The sequence below is a fragment of the Phascolarctos cinereus genome, unplaced genomic scaffold (assembly GCF_003287225.1).
Source record: "Phascolarctos cinereus isolate Bilbo 61053 unplaced genomic scaffold, phaCin_HiC Scaffold_2;HRSCAF=192, whole genome shotgun sequence".
Taxonomy (NCBI): domain Eukaryota; kingdom Metazoa; phylum Chordata; class Mammalia; order Diprotodontia; family Phascolarctidae; genus Phascolarctos; species Phascolarctos cinereus.
The window spans coordinates 251,225,114-251,252,788 of NW_027555625.1; the positions used below are offsets into that span (position 1 = coordinate 251,225,114).

The 27,675-nt window shown below is 42.1% G+C and overlaps 1 protein-coding gene across 2 annotated transcripts; it reads right to left on the minus strand.

Moving 5' to 3' along the window:
* Positions 1–515: 515 nt before the first annotated feature.
* Positions 516–27,675, minus strand: SRMS (src-related kinase lacking C-terminal regulatory tyrosine and N-terminal myristylation sites). 2 transcript variants are annotated; one of them, XM_020981588.2, is made up of 8 exons: positions 27,072–27,671; positions 11,637–11,758; positions 8,971–9,137; positions 7,654–7,795; positions 6,223–6,381; positions 3,542–3,723; positions 2,464–2,620; positions 516–1,278 (listed from the first exon to the last, which is right to left on the minus strand). In XM_020981588.2, exons 1-8 carry the CDS (start codon positions 27,491–27,493, stop codon positions 1,085–1,087), a joined length of 1,545 nt encoding a protein of 514 aa, XP_020837247.1. In that variant the 5' UTR covers positions 27,494–27,671; the 3' UTR covers positions 516–1,084. The 2 variants fall into 2 exon arrangements, with proteins under 2 accessions (XP_020837247.1, XP_020837250.1); XM_020981591.2 differs by lacking the exon at positions 516–1,278 and having other exon boundaries at positions 2,484–2,631; positions 27,072–27,675.

The following is a 27,675-nucleotide window of genomic DNA, read 5'->3' on the forward strand; positions in this document are numbered from 1 at the left end:
CCTGAAGCCCTCAGTATAGTCTTAGACATACTAGGTGTTCAATAAGTATCTGTTGAATGAACATATTGAAATTTATCCTGACTCAGTGACCCCATTGTTCCCAATCCTGCTTATAAATCAGTGTTGAGTGAGGCATCACCCAGTTTGCAGCTTTTATATTACCTGCTATCCATCATGTAGCAGGATACCCCACACCTGTCACAGGTTATCTCCTATCTGTTAAACCACAAAGAGATAATTAGAGAGAAGCTGAGATGCAATGGCCCATCACCTGCTGATGAGGATCTATCCAAATTGTCTTTACCTTATTACTAAAGTTATCCATAAAAGCTGGCTCCATCTTGAATTCCTTGCTGATCTCCAGCCCCATTGTGTTGCTACCTTGACATACTTTTAAACTCCTTTTAATTCTCTTTTTCCCGAGTCTTCATTAATCTAAATGAAGGCCCGAACAAAGAATTTTCCTTTCAACAAACCATATGGAATGAAGATACACAAATACACAGGTCACCAGATGAATTCTATAGACATATTATTCCAAGTTATTTTCTTTCTTGACATTTAGATGTTCTCTGTACAGTATTTACATTAAATATTTTCCTGAGAGTGACTAGCAGTAAAGAAGGTTCCTTTCCTCCACATTCTATTCTCCCATAGGGGAAGGATAATGAGGAGGAGAAGAGGGGAGATAAAGGGAAAATAGAAGAGGCAGTGCTGGGAGGTAGTGAATTTCCCCTTATTAGAGGTTTTCTAGCAAAAGCTAGAAGACCACTGGTCCAGTTTGTGGCAGTAGGAGCTTTTGGGGTATAGGTTGATTTACAAGGCCTCTAAAGACCCTTCCAATTCTGAGATTCTGTGAGGAGTCTGACAGCAAAGGAGCGTCCAGGTTCAATAAGTCTCCTGGTCACAGACCTTAGGGGCCCTTACAGGCATTCTCCTGATGCTCCCTTCCCCATGAAAGGGCATCAGGAAGACACTGGCAACTCTGTTCCCAAAGCCAGGGGTTGGGTTGGAGATATGTACAGCTTTTGGTTTAGGGCAGGAAGATGGGGAAAGAAAGCAGGGGAAGGCAACAGGGCCTAGGTCATGTGAAGGTATGATGGAGACGTCTGTAGATGGAGCTGAGCTTCTCCCTGAGCACAGAGAAGGCAGGCCTCTCCTCAGCATTGCCCTTCCAGCACTCTAACATGAGCACGTAGACTTCAGGGGAGCAAGTGGGTGGGCGAGGCAGCCTGTAACCTCGAGAGATCTGCTGAATGGTCTCCTGATTGGTCATTCCTGGAAGAAACAACATACATTGGGGTTAGGAAAGAAGGAGAGTCAAGATCCAAGGAATCCATCCCCTTCAAGAGGTTTTCCTTAGGAGGAAGACAGCCAAGGTATAGGCTGTCACTTTTCCCAGGAAGACTTCCCTAATTAGCCATATTCGTTACCCATTGTTCCAAAGCACAAAGAGCCTGTCAAAAAATACAATTTCACTGCATCAGTCAATGGTTTGTCTCCAGGGTATTAAGCCTAGCTGACTGAAAGGCTTCCTAAATTGACTCTTCTGGTCTACTGATACTGTGTCTAATTCACTGTGTCTAATTTCATTTTCCTGGGCTTATTTCCTCTCTATCCCCATCAAACTGGAGCTCTTGAAGGTGGAGACTGTATTTTTTTCATCAGGTAAGAGACTCATCAAAGGAAGAAAGTCTTGATTGTTTGCTTAGACCAGACACTGTCTGAGTCAAGAAAATTTCTCCAGCCTCAGATTAGGGAGGCCCAGGAGTATGGAGCCATTTCTCCTCCTCCCTTAGAATTCCCTACAACTCCTAACACAAGCCTGGAAGTCATACTGAAATTGACTGACAAGGAAGTTTTTCCAAATCCATCAGAAGACAGGAAGTTTTGAGCTCTGTGAAGACAATATATTTACATATTCTCTAATTTAATCATAGCCCATAGATCTAGAGCTGGAAGAGACCTCAGAGATCATCTAGTCCAACACCTTCATTTTACAGGTGAGAAAACTGAAGACTTGGGAGCTTAAGAAACTTGCTCAATTAAGAAAGTAAGTGTCAGAAATGGGATGTCTATTTCCTGGGCATGTTTCTTCTCTTCCTCATCAGGTTGGGGATCCTGTAGTAGCAAGGTCCCTCTATTCCCATCCAACTGGAATTCCTGAAGACAAGGGGCTTTTTCCCATCATGTTAAGGACTCCTTGAAGAAGAAAATCTTCATTGTTCAGATCAATCTCTGAAGCAAGTCCCTGACTCAGACTAGGAACTCCCAAGGGATAGCAGTCATGTTTCTTCTTCCTTTAGAATCTTCTACAAAACCTAACACTGACCTAAAGGACATGCAGATATTGACTTACATGGGAGCCTTTGGAAATTCATCCAAAGTCAGACAGGTGTGAGCTCCATGGTAACAGTGGAGTTCAAAGGAGAAGCTAAAGAGAGAGTCAGCTTGGGACCATACCTTCATAGGGACACTGTCCATATGTGAAGACCTCATAAAGCAGGATCCCATAGGACCAAACATCTGACTTCTGTGAGTAGATCCTATAATTGGCTGCTTCTGGTGCTGTCCACTTTACAGGGATTTTAGTGCTGCTTTTTGTGGAATAAATATCATCCTAAAAAGCAACTGAAAAATGAGTCATTCTGGGGGTAAGAGGAGCCAAAATACACCCCCCAGTTCCCCCTCAACCTAGGAACCTTGAAAAGAGAGGACCATCACACACATCACCCCTTCCCACACCTCAGTTAGTTCTGGGCTGCCGATCGATTGGGCCTTGGACTTTGCAACCAACTCTCAATTATTTATGCTGATGGAAACAAAGCAAAGGCACAGATAAACCATGGAGAAACCAAAGTCACTTATGCCATATTTGTTTTAAGAATGCACAATATTATGCCATGTTGACTTTTTAACGATATTTCATTTTGATTTCACTAATGGTCATTTCAGTTCCTGAGCACAGGCTTGAGTGGGTGTTGGGAGGGAGCCGAGACAGAAGACTACTGGAAGGCAAGGAGAATCCACCATAAGTTTAATATGGACTTATAGTTTCAGGAAGTCAGATCTGGGAAGGACCTTATAGCTTATCTAGTCCAACTGCATCATTTTACAAAAAGGGAAACTGGGTCCCCAAAACTTAGTGTCTTGCTCAAGACAAAAATCCTGATACCTAGTTTTAATACTAGCTCTGTTACTACCTGTGAGATCTTAAGTAATTCCAAGGTTCTATGGACCTTACTTTTCACCTTGGTAAAATGGGGAGCCTAGAATAGGTCACCTAAAACCTAAACACCCTAGGAGGCAAGCTCAAGATTCTAATATATGTCTTCTGAATCTCACCTTAAAGACATTTCCCACTGCATCAGAACCAGATTGTGGTCCAGTACATGTTTCATTTATAAACCACATATGATGGAGAAGGAACTATTGCTACAGAAGACAGGATTTAAAGGGATATAGATGGGAATAACTTGGCTAAGGATAGATTGATGGCAGAGGACAAAAGGAGAAAAACAGAAGAAAAACCTGGCCTGACCTTTAGCAGCCTGGCTAGGCCAAAATCTGCAATCTTGCAGGTGAGGTCATCTCCCACTAGGATGTTTCGAGCAGCTAGATCCCGGTGCACAATGTGTCTCTCCTCCAAATAGGTCATACCCTCAGCCACCTGGCAGGCGATGCTCATGAGGCGGATGACACTGAGGGCCTTCCCTTCTGGACCTAAAGGATGAGCAAAGAAATTCAAGGTCATGGTCCTGAGCCAGCAAGGGTGATGAAGGCTCCCTAGGGCTGGGAATCCAGAAACAATGATACCTGCCAAGTGTCCATCATAGGCAGCCAGCATCTAGATGTGAGAGGATCTAGTACAGTAAGTATATTTAGGGATGTGCTGCCATGCATAGATGGAGTCCCCCTCCCCAAGGTCAGATCCAGAATGGTTTATTTTTCAGGGAGAGCACTGAGAGGATGAGGGAACATTGGACATTTCTAGCGCCTGGTACAGGGCCTTCTTCATAGAAGCACCAAGAAAGGGAGCATTGTCAGAAAGCTGCTACTGTTCATTCTTAAGAGTGAGGCCTAAAACCAAGATGGAGGGGAAAAAATGAGAGCAAAGGGGAAGAGAATGTGGTCAAAGAGATGGAAGAGAGACTAATGAGGAGAAAAACAGAGAAAGAGGATAGAGAGGTATGGATGTGACAGGAGATAAAAGGAAACAATCTTGTAAAAGGGATGAAGAAAATGACATGAGGGGAGAGGGTATAGAGGAAGGAGAGTCAGGGGGACATAAGGAGGGAAAGCTGTGGAGGAAAGGGAGAGAGGGACGATGGGGAGATAGAGGTAAGAATGAAGAGAGAATAGAAGGGAGGATGATTCAGGATGCTACAGAGGAATGGGAGGGAGATGGAGAGGAGGCTGATGGGTAAGAGATAGAGGGGAAAGATTCAGGGATAATGAATGAAGATGAGGGGAAGAGAAATAGGAAAAGAATAGAAGGGGGAGGGATGCAGAGGATGATGGGATAGTAGAAGTTCCAGAGGGATGGAACAGAGGATTGGAGGGGAGAAGGCAGGAAAAGAAGGGTCTAGGGAGGGATGAACAGGAGACTGTAGGGGAAGAGGTAGAGAAAAGGACAATGAGGAGAGGAGATGTATGTGGAAGGGGGAATATAAGAAAGGGTATTGGAGTTGGGTGGGGAGGAGGAGAGAGAGAGGGAGAATGTTGAGAGAAAGGTATGGAGGGAGAAGAGCAGAAAAGGCCTTGGGAAAACTGTGAGCCAAAAAAAAGGGGTGTGCTTGGTCCTTGTGTTCTAAAACTTTTCCATAGCAAGATTGTAGGTAGCCCAGATCCTCTGGGGAGCATAGCCGTGGTACTGAGATGATTTCCAAAACCTTTCCAAATTCTTTCACCCTTGGCCTTTCAGGAAGGCTGATTCATCCAGGTAAAGAAAGGAAACTGGGCTTTCTAGGTCAGGACTTTTCACAGGTGACTGAGAATCTGTGGCATTCCCCAAAGACTGCTTACTTACACCCAGGCACCTCCCTTCCATTCATGTCCCTAGTCCCAGGATAAGGTTGGGAAACTGGGAAACTCAGATAATCTCAAGAATCAGGGGAAGGTCACAAGTTGTGGGAGCTAAAGAGCTCACAGCCAGGAATGTCCTACAAACTAGAACCATCCCAATAGTGACATATTGGAGCAGCTAAGCCAAGAGCTAGCCCTTCCCTGGTGAGAGCAAAACTTGTCAAATGGACATCATTTTCCTTCTTAAAATGTGTAATTATTATCGATGTAATCAGAAAGGATTTTTTATCTTCAAAGAGCTCAGTACATGTTTCTTAATTAAGCCCCATAGGTTCTCTGGAAAGTAAATCAGTATCATTAATCCCATTATGCAGGTGGGGAAATAGAGGCTGAGAGGTTGTTACTGTTATCATGAACATCATTATTATCATTAGTGAATTCTTTGTAACTATGGATAGGGCCCTAACAATAGAACTAATGGGCATCTGGGTCCAGCTAGTAGTATCAGGGTCAGAGTTAAGGTTGAGTCAGGAAATAGGCTTCCTCCTCTAGGCCCATGGATGCACCAGAGTATTTACCTAGGCCAAATAGGGGCCTGGTCTCAATATCAAAGCCCCAAAGGGACTAAGGGCCATCCGTTTATCCACAAGGCAGCACTTTAGACTCAGCAAATTTGCCCACGAACCTCACATATAGCCCACAAGAGCATTTGTCTCTGGGCCACCCATCGCATCACACTCTAACCTAGATTATTCTCTAAGTCTTTCGTGTCTAATGAGCTCTCCAGGATAGAGGCTGTGCCACCTTATTCTCCTGTCTATCCCACAGGCTAAGAAGAGACCTCTACTACACATAGCAATTGCTGAATGGATTATCTCTTCATTAAAAGGGGCTGGGGTATCTGCTGAAAGCAGGTGAGCTTTGGGGAGATGAGACTGTGAGGGAAAGACAACAAAGGGGGCTGAGGTGGTTACGAAAGAGAGGGACCATAAGAGACACAAAGAATATACCTAAGAGGGAGGGGCCAAAAGAGGATGAAGAAAGGGAGATCGACAGGGAAGGACGATGGGGAGAACTGAAAAAGGGAACCAGCACCCAATCAATCATCTGTGGGGATTAGGCTTCTTCCTCCACAGTGGACAGCAGGCTCTTCAGGTGTTTGGCTGGCAGAGGAAATGGGGAGAGGGGAACACTCACTGCTGAGGAAGCTCTGGAGGTTCCCTTTTTTCATGAGCTCTGTTACAATGTATACAGGCTCCCCTATGGAGCAGACCGCATGCAAACTGATCAGCTTCTCATGTTTTAGATTCTTTAGGTTCTGAATCTCCTTGGTGAAGTCCTCAAGCTTCATGTCAGCTGCAAGAAAGCAAGCAAGCAAGCATGACCCATGAAGGCCTGGAAGACATATGAAAGAGTGGGCACTGATGGCAACCTCCATCACCCAGGCTCGACCTTCTCCCCAATCACAGCCCTTACAGACCTGAACAAAGAAGGAACAGTAGACTCTCAGACCTTGTCCAGGCGGGTATCGGGGCAGACAATGGCATAAGAGGGGAAAAGACCTGCATTTTCACGCACTTGGCTTTCTGTTACTTTTGACTGGTTAGCTACAAATGTCTGTTAATCAAATTTTCAAATAATATAAATCTGGGAGAGTTAGCACATTTGACAACCATCAAGATATACAGGCCAGAACAAGGGACCAAATCTAATAGAATGGAGTTGAATAAGCATAAATGCAAAGCCCTCCACTTGGGTTCAAAAAGCTAATTGTCTAAGGGGAGAGGAGGTCCAGCCAGAAAAGGTTCTATGGAAAAAGATCTGCAAATTCAATATGTGTCCACCAAAAAAGCTAGAGATTTCATAGCATATTAGTGAAGGCAGAGTGTCAACAAGGGTGGTGATGGCTTCCTTGTCTCTGCCCTGGTCAAACTACATCTAGATAGTGTTCTGTTCTGTGTGTCACATTGTAGGAAGGCCATTAAGAGGCTAAAGCACATCCATAGGAGGGAGGCAAGGATAGTAAAGGGGCTGGAGACCTTGCCATTTTTGAATCTACTGAAGAATCTTAGCCTAGAAAAAAGACATCTTGGAGGGGAGACATGATAGTCATCTTCAAATATTTTAAAAAATCACTGAGGAAGAGTCAATGTTCTGCTTAGTGCTAGAGGACAGAACAAAGAAAAATGGGTAGGAGTTGCTGTAGAGACAGATTTAAGCTCAATGTAAGGAAAGACTTCCTAACAATTAGAGCTGTCAAAAAATAAAATGGACTGCCTTGGGAGGCAGTGAGTTCACCATCACTGTAGGTCTTCCACCAAAGGCTAGATGATCACTTGTTAGGGATGTTGTAGGGTGAGTACCTGTTCAGCATTGGACTGCATGACCTCTGAGGTGCCTTCCAACTCCTGAGAGCCTAGAATTTGGGGAAGTCTAAGCTTCTGGGTCCCATCCCTCTCTGGGTCAGTTGACTCTGTTCTTACCCTGGCTGCAGTCTCCAACCCCACACTGATCCTGGCCTTACTAATTATCTCACTGAAAAACTATTTTCCTTACTTATCAACATGGGGCAAAATGGGAGAGAGTAAAGCGAATCACAGGCCCTGGCTCATCCCTCCCTAAACATACCAGACTTTATGATTTTTATTGCCACCGGAACCTTATTCAGCCACAAGCCTTCCCACACCTCTCCAAAATAGCCTTCTCCCAGCTTTCTTCGAAGGGCAAACTCGGAACGGGGCCGTTCCCATTCATCCCTCTCCAGAGGCCGCTGAGGGATGAAAAGAGACAGACAGAAACAGAGATGAGCAGGGAAGAGGAGGGAAAATGAATAGACCTGGCTAGGTCTGACATGTAATGAGCCTATTTACTTTTTCTGGCAGAAGTGCCTAAAGAAACCTCCCTCCCATACACACACATAGCTGCTGAGCTGAAGAAAGGAAGTCAATGGATTCAAGGTGTATATCAAGGGAAGCTCCTTGGTCCCCTCCCAGGAGGAAGCAGTCCCACAGTGTGGAAAGTTACCTTGCTGAAATCAATGTCCTAACAGGTCTTTCTGGCTGTTTCAGAGGAAAGCAGGATGTGTTAGCAGTCACTATTCCTAAAAGCTGAAACCAAGCCCTCTCTAGATTTCAAGCCTGGTTCCTGCTGATAACCGAGGAGGATAAGCTAAAATCTCATTTCAGAAAAGTTTTCCTCACACTTGGCCTGAAAGCAGGATGTTCTAGGAGTCCCAGATAATTACCCAGGGGACTTAAGTAGCACTTTTCATGGTGTGTGTCCCTCCATCAACCCTTTACAAACATTAATTACTACCTGATGGCAGGTAGAAGTGTTATTATTTCCATTTAACAGCTGATGATGGGGGAATTTTATCATTTCCCTCCTGTATCAGAGCAGGAGAGGAGGCAAACTAGATAAACTGATTTGTTGTCTCTTAGCCCTGAGCTCAAATCCAACAGGTAAAGCAATGTTCCTACCAGGCCTTCCCACCCACGGTTTCCTCTGTTAGGGTAAACGATAGAGCCCAGGGCATCTGGAATTCATTTCCCAGTGGATCCTGACAATGCATAGTCTATGACCTAAGCCCCAGGACTCCAGAATAGGTCAGGAATAGCCCTATCAGCTAATGGGGCTGACATGGCCTCATATACAACTGGTCCTAGTGTGAAAAAAGGGCTTACTAGCCCTTTAACCCTGGTCTCTCCCCCCTCCCCCACATATGGCCTGAGGTGAACACAGGAGTGAGCACACAGAAGTAGGCTTGGTAAATGCTGGTTGGTTGGTTTGTTTCATTGATGCTCTTCAGGCAGCTTCCCTGGGGAAGTGGGAAGAGGGTAAGAAGGAGGGAAGAGGGGAAAGGAGAGTAAGGGATAGGGAGGGAGGTGGGGAGATGGAAGGAGGAAGGCGACAGGGAAAAAAGAAGAGGAAAGGAAAGGGCCCCACCTCTGGCACACAGGGCTGCAGCAGGGGTGTCTGGATAATCTTCCAGTTGGCCTTGTAGTAGGTGAGGAGCTCCTCCAGGCAGGGGAAGACCTGGCCTTTTTGAATATACAGGCCACCCTCTGGGGCCTTGGCAATTCGGTAGTGGCACACCTTGGCTTGTGTGCGAACTGTGGAAGAAATGACAGAGAAGGAAGAAAGAAGAGAGAAGATAGAAGGGGGAGGAAGCAAATGAGAAAGAGAGAAAAAGATGGATGGAAAGAAAGACAGAGAAGAAGAGATTGGGGAAAGGGATGAGGAAGGAAAAGAGAGGTCAGGAAGGAAAGGAAAGGAAAGGAAAGGGAGTGGAGGGAAAGAGTGAGAGAAGGGAACATAAAAACCAAAGTTAGAAACACAAAAACAATAATTTTCTTTCCCATTCCCCTGCCCTCCAGATCTACAGAAGATAGGGCTGTACGAAGGAATCAGATATTGATGTGACTTCGGAAATAGTTAAAATAGAAATATTTAAATTCAAGAAAGGGGCTATCTCCCCCCTTAGCTTAACTTGCAGCTAAGGCCTAGACAATCTTAAATATCCCAGAAAGTATTGTCCAGATATGACATCTCTCCAAGGGGCTACCACCCAAGTAGCCCTTGCCTGCCCTATAGGCCCACAAGAACAGGATGCAAGGAAAGTGCATTTGGAGGGCTGTAGTTTGGGGACAGATCACAAACTGTATCCAGGCTTAAAGATAAGATTTGAGTTTAGTTATAGTTCTAATTCTGTTGGGGGTACCACCATCCTCTTACATCACCAATTTCACAACCCTCAGAATCATTCTGGACTCTTCCTTCTCTTTTACCCTTTATATCCAAGTAAGTTGCCAAATGTTAATTCTACCTCCACCATACATTTTTTATTCACTCCTTCCTCTCCATACTTACAGCCATCACTCTTGTTCATGTAGTCTCACCTCTTGTCTGGACTAATCTACTAACGTCCTAATTGGCCTCCTCCACCTCCAATCTTTCTCCATTTCAGTTCATTCTCCATGCAGTTAAAAACTGGGTATTCCTAAAGCATAGCTCTGGCCATATCTCTGCACAGCTCAAGAAACTCTAGTGGGGTTCTCTTACCTCTAAGATGAAACACAAACTCCTGTTTGGCATTTAAAGACCTCCACAATCTAACTCCAGCCTCCCTTTTGTGGATGATTATTACATTACTCTCTTTCACAGACTTTACTGCAATCCAGCTGAACTAACCTTCTTACGGCCACTTGGATATGACATCCCATGCCTCATCTCCATACGCTGTACCAGCTGTTCCCCATCCACAAAATGCAGTCCTCTTCTTCTTCACTTCCTAAAATCTCTAGCTCTAGTTCAAGAACTACCTCCTATGGTATGCCTATCCTGATCCTTCCAGTTTCCAGGGTCCTCACCCATATATATGTATATATGTATATGTTTATATAGATCTATATGTACGTATGTATGTGTGTATGTGTACACAAGCACATATATGCACATATATGTATATATTGTATTTAATTTTTTATGTATGCCACCATCTTCACCCTGCGAATAATGTAATAATGTAAGCTCTTTGAGGGCAGGGGCTATTTTTTTTTGTTTTGTATCCCTAGAACCTAGCAGAATATCTGGCACATAGTAGACACTTAATAACTGCTTATTAAATTCAGCCTGACCTCTTATAATAAAACCAGCAATACACAAAGCAAGCAGGGAATACTCAATAAATACCTATTAAATTGAATTTAACCCTCTCATTGGTCAGAAGCACTATACTTCCCAGGAAAACAAAGCATTTCATAATATCTAATAGGTAAACTAATGTTAGCCCATTTTACATGGGTTAATTAAAGTATCCAGAATGGGAAAGAATTAGTTCCTGACTTATAGCTAATCAGTGGGTAAACTCTAGGGTCCAGGGTTCTTTTCATTGGATTGTTCTGTTAGAGCCTCCTTCCCTTATGTCATTTATAGCATTTTTTTTTGCACAGGGAAACTCCTCATCCCATTTATTCACCCAACAACAATTTGTGAGGCTCCCATAATTTCAAAATACTGCTGTGACAACAGATGGCTATCACCAGTGACACAAGGCCAAAGACTATGGATGGATCTGTGTTGTCCATCTCACTTTGGGGAACATAACTGAAAGAACTGAATGGGTTGTATTCCTTCCAATTAATCTCCTGAGGGTGTCACCTCCAATCTCAAGTTTGTCCAAGCTAGAATCAATTTGGGTCTGTCCGAATGGATCTCTCCTCCACTCTACTGTGCTCTGTTATGTAAGAGTTCTTGACTATTCCAAAAGCTCCAGAGCCCCTCCAGACACTCACCCAAGCCCTAGACCTTCAGGGGCTAATCTCAAAGTCGAATGGCAAGTTCCTACCAGCTCTAGAGCCCACAATTCTTAGTGTCTTTTACAAATCAGCAAAAGCTACAAAACAAGACTTAATGTATTGTCTTGTTGATTGCTCAGACTTGAGAAAATGATAAAGAAATTGTTTATAACAATACCGATTAAATTTAAAGGGTGTCAGGGGTACTGGTTTTTAAACACTTATCAGAACATCACTGCTCCAAACCCTCCCAGGACAGGATGGCGGGTCCAGGAATGTCGGAAACAGTGAGATGGCTTCTCAGGAAGAGATTACCTGACAGTGAGTAGTCTCCTCGACTACTCTCACTGGGCCGAACCAGAAAGGCTCCGTGCTGGTTGGAGGAGGAGAGCAGAAGTTGTTGGGCCTCACTCCGGCTGATCCCATCAAAATACCACCTGTAAAACAAGCCAGGCAAATAGTGCACTTTAGAAGCCTTGCTGAGGAAGGTCACCCACTTCATCCCCCTTACTTCCGCCATCACCACCACCTGTCAGCCTCCTCCAGGAGTATGGAAGGAGCTATTTCTAGCAAGGTCTCTGACATGTATGTTAGGCTAGTTTGGTTCCCCCTCCCCTCAAAATGGCAAGGTAGCTATCCAGAGACTTGATTGGCTTTGAAGTAGGGGAGGAGATGGCAAAGCTTAAGCCTTAAAGATATATCTCCCTAGTTACCTAAGGGAATTAAAAAACCCCAGCCCAGAAGGAGTCAGTGCTCTAAATTGACAAATGTCCCCATTATGCAAGTCACTGGGCAGCTGACCAAATAGGTAAGGAGGGCTATTTCTATGTGAGCTACTCCTGGATCATTGCAGTGTTTCCTTTGCATGCTATGGAAACCTCTTTTTTTTTTTATTAACTGTTAGATAGACTTCAAAAATCTCATTTTGTTCCAATCTTGAACCTGAACTTTCAGACCAGTTTGAGTCAGGCTTGGCCTATAGGAAGGGCAAAGGGTTAGGGCTGGGGTGAGGGTGTTCAATTCTACCTTTATTATCAGTTCTATCAGTATCAATTCCTGGCACCCCTCAATATAGGGAGACTACCCTAATATGGATAGGCCACCTTCATAGGTCTGCCTAGAGACACCTACTCCACCAGAGTAGTCCAGGATCCCATATCTCCCCTTCTTTTAGAGTTGGGTTCTTAACCGTGGGATCCACATATGGGGAAACATATCTATTTCAATAAAATTGGTTTCCTTTCTAATACTAAGTATTTTATTTTATGCATTTAAAAACAGTATTCTAAGAAGGGGTGCATAGGCTTCATCAGACTACCTATGGGTCCATGACACAAAAAAGGGTAAGATCCCCTATTCCAGAGGAATAGCCCCTACAAACACGTAAATAGTCCAACACCAGTGCTCAGCCCAGTAGAGAACTAAAGAAACTTCTCAGTAATGGTCCATGTGCCTCAGGTCAGGCAGCAACTCAGAATCATTTCTGGAAGTTACTATCCCTCAGGCAGCTACCCACTAGGAAGCAGCAATATAATTCAGCACCTTTCATTGAGCCCCATTGTTTACCCAGCCCTGTGATGAGCTCAGTGGAGACAAGAAGGCACAGACAGACCTTGCCCTAGGTAGTTCACAGTCTATATGTGAACATAAGATTCACATACAAATCAGAAGACAAGAAGGCTGTACATGAGCAAATACCTATTATGTGACATAGAATCTAAATGCTCCAGTGGTTCATAGGAGAGACACACAGGTATAGGCTGGGTACTTGGGAGAGCTTTAATAATAAACAAACAAATAAATAAAGGAGGTGATATTTGAGCCTTGAACAATGGATAGGTAGGATTTGGAAGGGTAAATAAAAGGGGTTAGAGCCCAGGGAGGGGAAGGTAAGGAGAAATAGTCCTAGCAGATTTCTGGAAGGGATTCAGTATTAACAGAAACATGGCAATAGACTTATTGTTCCCAGTGCTTATGAATTTAGGTCTCAGATTCTTTGAATCTAAACTTTTAATGATAGCAGCTGCTACTTGTACTCAATGAGCCTGAGTCATCAGGTGAGGCCTGCTATGGTTGGCTTGGTGCCCAGGAAGGAGTATTTTCTTGTAAGGAAGATGAAAAAGTTCTCTCTGCCCTGGTTCACCAATGTGTCAGATCCACTCTACTCTCACATAGGCCATGAAAGGAAGCACCCCATTTGACTCTGACTCAACTTCCCAGAAAGACAAAGGTATTCCCGCTCTTACCTGTTCTGGGTATTTGACATAAAGCAAGGGTAGTCACACTTCTTTTCATGAGGGCCTAAAGCCCTCCTGCTTCCTCATTTTTTCCAATGGAAATTCTAATCCTTCTCAATTCAATAAATATGCATCAAGCACCAACTTCCTGCTTCCCTGCATGATGGAAAGGGCAATGAAATGTATGTCAGGAGGCCTGTATCAAGAGCCAGCTCTGTCACTCTCTTTACGTAACCTAGGAAAATTTCATCTGTAAAGTAAGGTTGGACTTCATGACATCCAAGGTCCTTCTAGCACTAAGAGCTTATACTAAGACTTCTACACTGCCATGGGAGCTCAGAGAAAGGAGAGAGCAATGGTCTTGGGTGCTTAGGGAAGGCTTCCTAGTTATGGTGGGCTTTAAAGGATGGACAGGGCTTGGATAGAAAGGTCCTTTTGGGGGGGGGTTGAAACATAGATGCCTCTTACACCCACTCACCAATAATGTGAGGCCCATCATTCCTCTATCATTCCCCTAAAGCATAACTTCTCTATTTCTAATATAAAATTTAAATGTATTTGTTTGTCACTTAAAAACCTTCACAATCTGAATGCAGCCTATCCTTTCCAGGTTGATTTCACATTATTCCCCAAAATATGCTTCACTTAACAGTCACACTCACCTACCGCTCTTCCTCATACCCAATATTCCATAACCCAGCCCTGTGCTTCTGCACAGCTAGTCCTTCATACCCAAAAATATTCTCCCTCACCATTTTTACCCCTTAGGATCCTTAAATACTCTTGGAGTGCAAATGAAATGCCATCCTCTGGCATTTTGATTCCTTTTCCAATTGACTCAGCTGCTGTTGCTTTTTCTACCCCCACACCCCTGTCCCCAAATGACTTATTAACTTTATATGTATTTTGAATTTGCGTATGCGTGAAAATGTTGATTCCTCTGACTAAAATATAAGCTCTGTGAGGGCAGGGACTATTTCATTTTTGTCTTTGTATCCCTAAGCTCTAGCACAGTGCCTGACCCATAGTAAGCACTTGATAAATTTGAATTATATTGAATTTTAAGAGAGAAAAGAGGGGGAGTATTCTCCAGGAGAACAATGGGAGCAATGACATGAAGTAGTCGATGAATTTCATGAGTAGAGGACAGTAATAATGTCTGGGGCGATGGCTACTCATAGGGGGACAAAGCAAGTGTAGCCTGCCTTCTGCCACATAGACCTTGAGACCTGGGCATCTGGTCCAAACCACCTGGGCAGCGGCTCATTTACTGTCTTTCCTGCCCAATCTCCCATCTCTGCTCCCCTTGAGGATAACCAAAGGAAGGTTTTGCAAAAGAAATTGCTCCATTGACCATTCCTTCTCTCTCATTTTAATCTCTCCTTCTTTCCTGGTTCTGTCTTCTCTGCCTGTGAGCATGATAAAATGCCCAAAATCTCTTTTGAAAAAAGATAGACAGGGGCAGCTAGGTGGCACAGTGGATAGAGAGCACTGGTCCTAAAGTGAGGAGGACCTGAGTTCAAATCCGGCCTCAGACCAAACACTTGACACTTACTAGCTGTGTGACTCTAGGCAAGTCACTTAACCCCAATTGCCTAAAACACACACACACACACACACACACACACACACACACACACACACACACACACAGAAAAAAGATAGACAAAAAGAAAAAGCTTTATTTCTTCTCCCTTTCCCTCCTTAACTTCTACTAAGCATAGACTATATACTCTACCTCCACTTCCTCACAATCCACTCACTCTTTCACCCTACAATCTGGCTCCCATTCCCATTATCTACCCTTGCCCCTCACCAAGGTCTTCATCCTGTTTGACTCCTCTGCAGGACTCGTCACTGTTGACAAATCCTTCATTCTTGGTATACTCTCCTCCCTTGTTTTCCTTGAAACTCTTCTCTGTTTCCTCCTCATTCAAATCCTCAGGCTTTTTCACTAGTTCCTCTCCCTCCTTCCACTCCCTAAGTATGAGCATTACACACACACACACACACACACACACACACACACATATACATCCCTCTACCTTCATCTCTCTCCCCTTTTCTCTCTACAATATTTTCCCTATCTCATCTACTCCCATTGCTTCAATGATCACTTCTACATTCCTGATTTCCAGATCTATCTATTCAGGCTTGATTTCTTTCCTCGGAGCTCTGATTTTACATCCCCAGTTGCCTACTGGGCATCTCCACCCGAATGTCTCACTAGCCTCTCCAATTCAACATATCTAAAACTGAAATTATTATATCACCCTTAAACCTGTTCTTCCTCTTAACATCTTCATTTCTGTTGATGCTGCCACTATCCTCCCAGTCAGTTGGGCTAGAAATCTCAGTTATCTGGGATTCTCCTCTCTCCCTCATTCTCTATGTTCAATCAGTTGCCAAGTCCCATTGATTATACCTCTTCAACAGTGCTCATATTCACTCCTTCCTTTCATCACTGCTATAACTTCAGTTTAACCTCATCATCCCCCCCCCAAATTGTCGAAAGAATTGCACAGGTTGGACCACATCACTCATCTGCTCAAACATTTTCAATAGCTTTCACATACACATTATTATATTAACTCCTCAGCCTAACTTTCAAGGTCCTACACAATTAAACTTCAGATTACCTTTTAAGCCTTATTTCATTCTATTCACCTTCAGGTACTCTTTGTTCCAGGCAAACGGGACTATCACACCTTGTCTGATCTTATCCTGACCTCTCCTACGACCTTGTATTTCTGATAAGCTATCCATCATGCCTAAAACACATCCTCTCCACATTGAAATAATTTTCCTCCTTCAAGGCCCAGCTCAGGCATCACATCCTCCATGAAGCCTCCCTTGTTTCCCCACCCCCTCAATCTGCTAATGATCTCACCATCTGCAAAATTCTTTTAGCTTTCTGTTCAGAGCTTTTCTTTGTACTTATGATCTACTATCTTATACCATACATGGCATCACAGAATCATAGATTTAGAGCTGAAAGAAAGCCTAGAGATCATTAAGTCTAACTTCCTTATTTTTACAGATGAGGGAACTCAAGCCCAGGTATGGTAATTAACTCTTCCAGAATTATGCAGGTCATGTATAACCCATATCAGATTGCTCGTTGTCTTGGGGAGCAGGGAGAGAAGGGAGAAAAATTTGGAACTCAAAATCTTTAAAAAAAAAATGAATGTTGAAAATTGTCTTTGCATGTAACTGGAAAAAATAAAATACTATTAAATTTTTAAAAAATAATTATGCGGCTAATAAGTGCCTAGGGGTAAGACTTGAACCTGCATCTCCCTGACCCTAGATCCAGCATTCTACCTAATACACTACTACCCTGCCTCTTCAATGACTTATGTGAAAACTCCTTAAAACCAGAAACTGTTGTTTTCCTTCTTTGTATATCCCAACTCTAGCCCGAGGTCTTTTTTTGATTGAATCCAAGATTTGGAGCTAGAAATTATCTTAGGGAACATCTGGTCCAACCCCATCATTTCACACATAAGTAAACTAAGTCATAAAAGCATTTGCCTAAGGTCACTCAGGTACAGCCAGATGCAAACCCAGCTCCTCAAACTCGAGGGCCAGTCTTCTTTCCACTATAACATGCTGCCTCAAAGTAAGGAATGTCAGTCATTAAATACAGACTACACCACTCAGTTGTGACTCAAATCCAGCCTGGGATTTGGGTGCTGGGTTTGGAATCAGAATACCTGGATTTGGATTAGGATCAAGCCAGTGTACTCCCTGTGTGACCTGGGGCAGGTCACTTAAACTCTCTGGATTTCAGTTCCTTACCTGTAAAACAAAGAAGTTGGACTGGATGACCTCTAAGGTCCCTTCCTGGAGAAGGAAATGGCAAACCACTCCGGTATCTTTGCCAAGAAAACCCCAAATGAGATCACAAAAAGACTGAACAACAATGACGATGACAAGGTCCCTTCCAGCTCTAAATCTGTGATCCCATGACCTCTCAATCCCTGTCCTAGAAAGCCTTATCCTTGAGGGGAGGGAGCAGAGCAGGTAGCAAGGATCCCGATTAGGAAAGACCCCGAAGATCAAGGAGAGGCCTTGTAGGGAAGCTGCTTACACATAATGAGGAAATACCATGAATTTTTTTTGAGGGGGGTGGTGAGGCAATTGAGATTAAGTGACTTGCCTCTGGTCACACAACTAGTATCGAATGTCTGAGGTCGGATTTGAACTCAAGTCCTCCTGACTCCAGGGCTGATGCTCTATCCACTGCACCACCTAACTGCCCCAGCACCATGGATTCTCAAGTAGGGGTTATGAACAAATTAAGCTCTTTCAGGACATGAATTTTGTCTTTGTAACCCCAGGGTCTGGCACAATGCCTTACATGTAGTCAGGATTTAGAAATGTGTGTTGAATTGAACTGAAACCATATCATATCTTTATTTCTTTAAGCAAAATGATACATAACATAACTATTCCACTTTGTTTTTCTCTTATTTTAAGTACCCTCTAGGATAGAATATGGGTTAGAGTTTCCATTAGCATCAACAACAGTTATGCATTAGGACTCTCATGGTGTCTAGACTAGGATGGGAATTTTTCTGTGTTTTTTATTCTAAAAACATTCCCACCACTATCATCCAGGAGAGGGGTCTTCTCCATCGTGTACTCAGTTGGTCTGTAGAGATAGAATACTGGGATTTTAGAGAAGAAGAACAAGTCTGCCATTCATGTGGGGAGGGTAGAGGGCAGGAAATGGGGCTGACCAGTGATGCCCTCAAGAAAAAGTGGTCAGGCCCCACACCTGACCAGTAATCTTTTGGATGGGATTTTATGACCACTGGTATGAATGTGAAGATGAGAGTTCTGGATTGTCATCAGCCTAGAATAGCAAATGGTCTACTGGGAAATGTTTACTGGCTTTCCAGAGGAAAATATATTTGCACCACACTTTTACTTCTAATCTGCATTATTAATATTTTCTCCATCACTTTCTTAAGACTAGAAATCAATAAAATAACAAATCAAGCCCTGATTTGTAATGTTTGATTATTTCAGAAGTATAAATGCTCCCACTGAAAATGTGACAATAGGGTCTCAGCCATTTGGAGCTGACTCCAGCACACCCTGGAGTGGAGGTCAAGTAAGAAAAGTGACAGAAAAGGGTGATTTACCACCAATGAAGAGGAAATTAAAGCAATAATTAGGAGCCCAACTTTATGCCAATAAATATGGCAACCTAAGTGAAATGGATGACTATTTACAAAAATATAAATTGCCCAGATTAACAGAAGTGGAAATAAAATCAAATAAATAAAATATTTAAATAACCCCATTTTGGAAAAATAAGTTGAACAAGCCATCAATGAACTCCCTAACAAAAAAATCTCCAGGGCTAGATGGATTTGCAAGTGAATTCTACCAAACATTTAAAGAACAATCAATTCCAATACTATATAAACTATTTGGAAAAATAGGCGAAGGTGTTCTATCAAATTCCTTTTAGGACACAAATATGGTGATGATACCTGAACCAGGAAGAGCCAAAACAGAGAAGGAGAAGTATAATAGACCAATTTCCCTAATGAATATTGATGCAAAAATTTTGAATGAAATATTAGCGAAGAGATTACAGCAATTTATCATGAAGATAAACTATAACCAGTGGGATTTATACCAGGAATGCAGAGCTGGTTCAGTATTAGGAAAACTGTTAGCATAATTGACCACATCAATAATAAAATTAACAGAAATCATATAATTATCTCAATAGATGCAAAAAAGGCTTTTAACAAAATATAGTACCCATGCCTATTAAAAACACTAGAGTGTACAGGAATAAATGGAGCTTTCCTTAAAATTAAAAGTAGCATCTATCTAAAACCATCAGCAAGCATTATCTGTAATGGGGATAAACTAGAAGCCTTCCCAGTAAGATCAAGAGTGAAACTAGGCTGCCCATTATCATGACTACTATTCAATATTGCAATAGAAATGTTAGCTTTAGCAACAAGAGAAGAAAAAGAAATTGAAGGAATTAGACTAGGAAATGAGAAAACAAAACTATCATTGTTTGAAGATGATATGATGATATACTTAGAGAATCCTAGTGAATCAATTAAAAAACTATTTGAAATAATTAACAACTTTAGCAAAGTTGCAGAATATAAAATAAACCATGCAAATCATTGGCATTTCTATATATTACCAATAAAGCTCAGCAAGAAGAGATAAAGAAATTCCATTTAAAATAACTGTAGACAATATAAAAGATTTGGGAGTCTACTTACCAAGACAAACCCAAGAACTATATGAACACAATTATAAAACACTTTTCACACAAATAAGATCCAAACAACTGGAAAAGTATCACTTATGGGTAGGTCAAGCTAATATAATAAAAAAATGACAGTACCTAAATTAATTTACTTATTCAGTGCCATACCAATCAAACTACCAAAAATTATTTTATAAAGCCAGAAAAAAATAACAAAATTCATTGAGAAGAACAAAAGGTCAGGAATATCAAAGTAATTCATGAAAAAATGCAAAGGAAGATGGCCTAGCCCTACCAGATCTAAAACTCTATTATGAAGCAGCAATCATCGAAACCATTTGGTACTAGCTAAGAAACAGAGTGGTGGTTCAGTGGAATAGATGAGGTACGCAAGCCACAGTAGTAAATGATTATAGTAATCTGCTGCTTGATAAACCCAAAGATTCCAGCTTCTGGGATAAAAACTCTCTATTTGACAAAACCTGCTGGGAAAACTGGAAAACAGTATGGCAAAAACTAGACATCATTGAACATCTCACACCATATACCAAGATAAAGTTAAAATGGGTACATGATTTAGACATAAAGGGTGATACTCTAAGCAAATTAAGAGAGCAAGGAATAGTTGACCTGTCACATCTATGGAGAAGAGAAGAATTTATGACTAAACAAGAGATAGAGAACATTATGGAATGTAAAATGGATAATTTTGATTACGTTAAATTAAAAAGGTTCTGCACAAAGAAAAACAATGCAACCAAGATCAGAAGGAAAGCAGAAAGGTGGGAAACAATTTTTACAGCAAGCGTTTCTGATAAATGCCTCATTTCTCAAATGTATAGAGAAGTGAGACAAATTTATAAGAATACAAGTGATTCCCCAGTTGATAAATGGTCAAACGATATTAACAGGCAATTTTCAGGTGAAGAAATTAAAGCTATCTATAGTCATATGAAAAAATGAAATTAAAAAAACCACTACTGATTAGAGAAATGCAAATTAAAACAACTCTGAGGTACCAACTCACACCTATCAGATTGGCTAATATAACAGAAAAAGAAAATGATAAATGTTGGAGAAGATATGAGAAAATTGGGACACTAATGCATTGTTGGTGGAGTTGTAAACCAATCCAACCATTCTGGAGAGCAATTTGGAACCATGCTCAAAAGACAATCAAACCCTTTGATCCAACAATACTACTACATGGTCTGTATCTCAAAGAAATCATTAAAAAGGGAAAAGGGCCTACATGTACAAAAATATTTATAGCAGCTCTTTTTGTGGGGGCAAAGAACTGACAATTGAGGAAATGCCCATCAATTGGGGAATGGCTAAACAAGTTGTGGTATATGAATGTAATGGAATGCTATTGTGCTATAAAAATGATGAGCAGGCAGACTTCAGAAAAGCCTGGAAAGACTTACATGAACTGATGCTAAATGAAGTGAGAAGAACCAGGAGAACATTGTACACAGTAATAGCAGTATTGTACAATGATCAACTGTGAATGACTTAGCTATTCTCAGCAATACAATGATCCAAGACAGTTCCAAAAGACATGATAGAAAATGCTATCCACATCCAGAGAAAGAACTATGGAGTGTGAATGCAAATCAGAGCATACTATTTTCACTTTGTTTTTTGTGACTTTTCCTTTTTTTCTGTTTCTTCTTTTATAACATGACTAATGTGGAAATATGTTTACATGATTGCACACGTATAACCTATATCAGATTTCTTGCCATCTTAGAAGGGGAGATGGGAGGGAAAGATGAAGAGAAAATTTGAAACTCAAAATCTTATAAAAAATTAATGTTGAAAACTATGTTTACATGTAATTTGAAAAAATAAAATACTATTTACCTAAAAAAGAAAAGTGATAATGGGATTTGCTAGCACATTCTTAGATGTCATCCTTAGTTTCTTCTTGCAGACTGGCCAGGTTATACCAATATACACCCTCATACCAGGGTAGACACTACCCAGCCCTCTTCCCTGATCCCTGCCTTAGGAGAACCAGTCCTCCCTCTCCCCCCACAACAGGATGTGCTTGCGTCTGGGCCAGAGGAGGATACTAATTACACTTTGCCCTTTCATCTGGAGATCTCAAAGAGCTCCACAAATAATCATTAGCTCTCCCAGCCTGGCAATATCTCATTTTCACAGGGAGGAACATAAAACAAAAGTCAGGAAAGGCATTTGCCCAAGGCCAGCTTGGTCCCCAGGTCAGGAACAGGACTCTTGTGGGGCTGGTTAATGCAGTATAGCATGGACTCCCACCACCACTCCCTAACCCAGCCCTGACACTAAGGTTTCTATGAGCCAGAGCCTCCCTGGGACAAGGGGGTTAGTCCATTTGGCAGTTCCCTTCCCAACATTTGAACAACGAGTGGAGGAAAAAACAATGGTCAGCATTCTAGTGGGAGCCAGCTAACTCATGAAGCTAAACCCCATACTCTTCCCTAACACACACAGAGCAGCTCTGAATTGGTGAATTTGTGGCCCAGACCTCACCAGCTAAATGCATCACCCTGACTTGAAAAGCCAGCTCTTTTTTTCCTTTAGCTCTCACCACCATTACCATGTCTATGGATGTTTCAGAAAACGTGGGAGGCCTTAGATGGTATGATTTTATTTACTTATTTATTTTAGGCAATTGGGGTTAAATGACTTGCCCAGGGTCACACAGCTAGTAAGTGTCAAGTGTCTGAGGTCAGATTTGAACTCAGGTCCTCCTGACTCCTGAGTGCTCTATCCATTGTGCCACCTAGCTGCCCCTAGATAGTATGATTTTAAGGCCTGAGAAAAATTCCTCTATCCTCACCATTACCCCCTCCATACCCCACCCCAAGGAACATCTGAAATTCTACCATTACAAGTCTTTTGCTTCAGACTCTGTTCTTTATTTGAAAATAAAGCTCATGGGAAAGATAACACATTAAGCCTGTTTTATTTGTTATTTATTCTTCAGGGTGAATGAATTTACCAGACCCTTTCTGGAAAGCTCATATTGAAAGTGAGGGTTATTGGAAGGAAGGAGAGTGTTATTCTCTTGGGTCTCTGAGGAGTAAGGAAGGAAGGAAGGAAGGAAGGAAGGAGGGAGGGGAGGGAAGGAGGGAAGGAAGGAAGGAACAAAGGGACAAGGGAGGGAGAGAGAAAGGAAAGGAGGGAGGGGATAAGCATTTTATTAAGCACCTACTATGTGCCAGGCATGGTGCTAAGTACTTTAAAAAGATCTCATTTAATCCTCACAACAACCCATTTTACACTTGGGGAAACTGAGACAAATAGAGGTTGTGATTTGCTCAGGATCACACAGCTAGGAAGTGTATGAAGATGTGGATTTAATAATAATAATAATAATAATAATAGAGGCCAAACATTTATATAGCACTTACTCTGTGCCAGATGCTATGCTAGTTTCTTCTTTGTTGAGTTGTTTTAGTTGTGTCTTTCCCTTCATGACACCATTTAGGGGTCAATGATACTTGAGTGGTTTGCCATTTCCTTCTCCAGTTCATTTTACAGATGAGGAAACTGAGGCAAACAGGGTTAAGTAAATTGCCTAAGGTCATGCAGCTAAGTGTCTGAAATGTGATTTCAACTCAGGTCTTCCTGACTGTGGGCCCAGCACTCTATGCATTGCACCACTTAGTGGCAACAGAAGAAGGAATTCTACTAAGGGAAGAAAGGGCACTGAAAGAGGATGTTGAGAGCAGCTAAAACCAATACAAGCTATATTTCAGTGTTCCAAGAGCTGGTACTAGTTACAGATCCCCAGAAGGCAGGCCCAGGGACTTGCTTGGTCCCCCTTTAGCTAGATCTGGCTCAGTTATCAAATTTGTGCCACTCCCTGAGTTCATAGATCTTCTTTGGAGTGTGGCATTCTGGTACTGGATGTGGGAGTCAGAAGAGATGTGGACTTAAATCCCACCTCTGACATCAGCTGGGTGACCATGGGCAAGCCAGTTCCTCGAAGGCGTGGACTGCTTCATCTTTGTATTCCCAGCACCCTAGCACAGTACGCAGCAAATAGTGGGTGCTTAATAAATGTTTGTTGACTGATTGATTACTCAGTAAAACCATACCTAGTACTTACCTCTGATGGTTATTATGAGCTGCAATTTGGAAACTGTGTGAATATATATGTATTTAAATAAATGTGTGCGCCATCTGCAAAATTTAAGGGTCTATACTGCCTGGTGAATATGGCTAAACAAATTGAAGCATATGGTAATAATGGAATGTGACTTCATCATAATAAGGGAAGGGAGGCAGAAGCATAATGGAAAGAAGATGATATTCAAAAACAAAGTTTCTCAATAAAAATCTGAGTATAAAAATTTGAACAGCTATATTGGCAGGTATTATTACTATTACTACTACTACTGCTAAACTGATTTCTTCCGGGCCTATTGGCAGACCAGTTTCCATCAGCACATGCTAACTGGGGGGATCCTGCTTAGAACCATGCAGGTTCTAGTCTTCTCTGTCAATATCTAGGAAGAGCGAGGAATTTTAGCAGGGACAAAGATTTGAGCTCAGACACCAGGGAAGAGACACTGTCATTTGCTCCTATGATTTTCCGTGAAAATTGCAAGTAGGTTTTTATCTGCTTAGCATGTTCAGAGATAGAATGTTCCCTAAATATGGGTCTAGGAGACTGTAGGGTCTAGGCTCAGACATATCCCTGGGGGATATGTCATTAGTATAGAAGAATAGGAGAAAAGGGTGGTCAGCTTAACATCAGAGACAAGAGAAATAGGGCAACCTTCTCAAAGTTTAGTCATCTCAGGAAAGGTCTCTTCTTTCCAGTTTTTTTCACCCAACCCTAATGGCTCATGCTGTGTGAGAACCAACCTCACTCCAGCCTAACTGAAAGTGCTGCTGTTTCTCTGACACAACAAAGAGTAAAATCTAAGTGACTCATGTTCCTCAGAGATCAATAAGAGTCAGATTATCTTCAGGGGGACTTGTCATGGTTAGGCAAGGAAGGATGAAGGCTCTGAATACCACCCCCCAGATAACAATGTCCAGCCCTGCACTCCACTGTCCAACGTGGGTCCTCCTCATTATCCTCTCCCTTCACAGAGATAGGTGCAGGGAGAACAATATTCTCAGAGAGAGTTCAGAGCCTTACTATGACAGAAGACATTCTTCCTTGGGTGAGAGAATCTGACATAAGAATGGCCTACAACCAAATCTGATATCCCACTGGAGGTGCCTCAGGTGCTCTACATTTCTGCCCCTGATTCCCAATGGGATCTTTAGCCATTATTCATCCTCTTGCCTCAAACTCCCCATTTTCTCAAAAAGAAATAATAAATCTGGTGTAAATCCCTTGGCTCAGTGCTAGTGAAGACCTCTTTCTTGGATATACTATGAATGGTTTGAGACTAAAAACACAGAAGCTAAATAACCTACTAATGGGGAATGAACTCAACATAAACTGTGGTCTCCTAGACAGTAGGACGGTTGGAGTGAAGTCTTGTCCACGAAGCCTTCCCTGAATAATCCCATCTCAAAATGATCTTTCTTTGATTTTGAATTTTTCCAACACTTGGGTAGATACACCATTACCAAGCTCTCACATGCCTTCCTTGCCCTTTCCTGCTTATATGCTATGTCTCATCAAACTAGATCACAAACTCCCTAAGGGCAGGAACTGAGCTTTCTGCTTCTTTTACATTTGTCATAGGAACTCACTTAATCCTTAATAAATACTCATTGCATTTCCTCCTTCCTTTCTTCATACATATTGTCTTTGTCTACTCAAAGCAGGAAGACTCACATTCACCAAAAAGGGCAGACAGGGAATTATACTTGCTCAGTCTTTATTTTCATAAGTCCACAACAGGAACCAGAGAGTTCTAGCTATATTGAACAATAGTGACCTTTTTGCCCAGTTATGCGAGGGGAGCTTGGTTCTATCTGTCTGTGTTTCCATTGGACTGAGTATCCCTGACTCATTTCTCTGGACACAAGTCCAGAACTTCCTGAACAACCACTCATTGGTGACAAAGATAGAGTCAAGGTTCCAGAAGAACTGTTAGTATAGGAGTTTAGGAGTCAAACAAGGATTTTAAATCATAGGTTCACTGATTCAGAGCCCAAAAGGCCTTCAGAGGTCATCTAGTCCAGGGGTGGGGAACCTGCAGCCTCGAGGCCACATGTGACACTCTAGGTTCTCAAGCGCTGCCTTTGACCAAATCCAAACTTCAGTCCAATCCCTTCACTTTGCAAATAAAGAATCTGAGCCTTAAAGAAGTTAAGTGATTTGCCCAAAATCACACTGATAATGATAGAATCACATCCTCTTACTCTAAACCCAGTATTCTTTCTACAATGATGTGATGCTCTTTAGAAGCTATTCTCACATTGAGAGACTTATTTGAACTGATACAGAGTGAAATAAGCAGATAGATAAACAAATATATACAATAATAACAACAATGTAAAGAGTGAAAGTAACTACCGCAAAATAACCAAAAGATAAATGTTGCAAAATCATAAAAAATGAAATTGAAACAAAGGAACAAATATGAGAAGATATCTACACACACACACACACACACCTTTGCAGAGGTAGGGGGAATAGGAGGCAGTCCACAGATGTGAAATATTGCCTAAAATGTCAGATTTTTTTGATGTGTTAATTGCTTTTGCTGATTTTTTTTCTCTCTTCTTCCACTTTAAAAAATTCTTTGTTTGGCTCTCACTGAGAGGAAGGAGGAGGGAAATAGGGAACTCCATCTGATTTGAAAACAAAAGATATCAAATACAAATTAATTTTTTAAAAAGTTTTCTCAGGGCTCCTTGGTTTTCTTTTAGAACATTATTGCAAAGAAGATCACAAGGATGGACCCTATTCATCCTTAGGAAAAAACAAGAATCGGGGACTTTCTAACAATTGTCAGGACTTAGAAATTCACTTCCTGATGGCATGGCACTGAATATGAAACCTTTCTAGACTGCTTCCATTTCCGAGGGCCTCTGGTTTTCTGGTGCTACCAGAGCCCATTAGAGTAAGAAGTAATAAATAAAGTTCAATTTCTAAGCATGATTTAGGGGAAAAGTCAGGAAAATCAGAGAAATTCTCACTTGTATGAGTGGTTCAACACCCTGAACTCATCCCCCAAATAATAGAACTGAGTGACTTGAAAAAGTATAGTTTCCGGTGCAGTTATCTCACTGTTGACGGCCCCTCAAAGATTTATAGTCAAACAGTGAAGTGTAAATATCTATGATACTTACGGTTGGTCAGAGAAGGTCTCCTGGGTGGCTTTGGCCACATAATTAATGGGTACCAGCCCAGTACTTGGCCGACCAGAAAGCCTCCTGGCAAAGATGTAGTCACCCTCTTCTTTGATCACAAAAAGCTTGTCTCCTCGGCTCACACTCAGCTCATCTGCACACCTGGCTGTGAAGTCATATAGAACCATGAAAAGGACCGCAGGAGGGGGGCTGCTTGATTTTGGAGAGAAGGGTTCTGGGTCAGGGTCAGGATCAAGGTCCATTGTGACGGGATCAGGACCTGGATATCTGGGGATGCAGTCATCAGGGATGCTCGTGGGCCAAAGCTTGTTCCAAAAGAATGATAGGAAAGTCAAGTGTTTCCTTAAAAAAGGCTCCATCCCAGCTGCTGACAGACCCCCAGGGTACCAAGATTGTTTCATAAGGACCTGCCCAGTTGGAAACAGGAGATAGATCTGAGTTCACCTGGCCCAGATGGGACAGATCTCCCCAAGCATCTCCCTGCCTGTGTGAGGAACTGCCTCCGACTGCTCCCTCACTCCAGGAATGTCTCTGTGTCGTCTTTTCTATGCAAACTTCTGAGGGTGGAAAGTGAAACTGGAAA

What these genes read in the sequence shown, in the direction of transcription:
- SRMS (XM_020981588.2), bottom strand. Translation starts at nt 27,493, where the DNA reads ATGAAACAATCTTGGTACCCTGGGGGTCTGTCAGCAGCTGGGATGGAG. An exon ending in AGGAGACTACTCACTGTCAG is followed by an intron (nt 9,138 to 11,636) that starts GTAATCTCTTCC and finishes TTTCTTCCACAG; the next exon opens with TTCGCACACAAGCCAAGGTG. An exon ending in TGCAGCCCTGTGTGCCAGAG is followed by an intron (nt 7,796 to 8,970) that starts GTGGGGCCCTTT and finishes TTCATCCCTCAG; the next exon opens with CGGCCTCTGGAGAGGGATGA.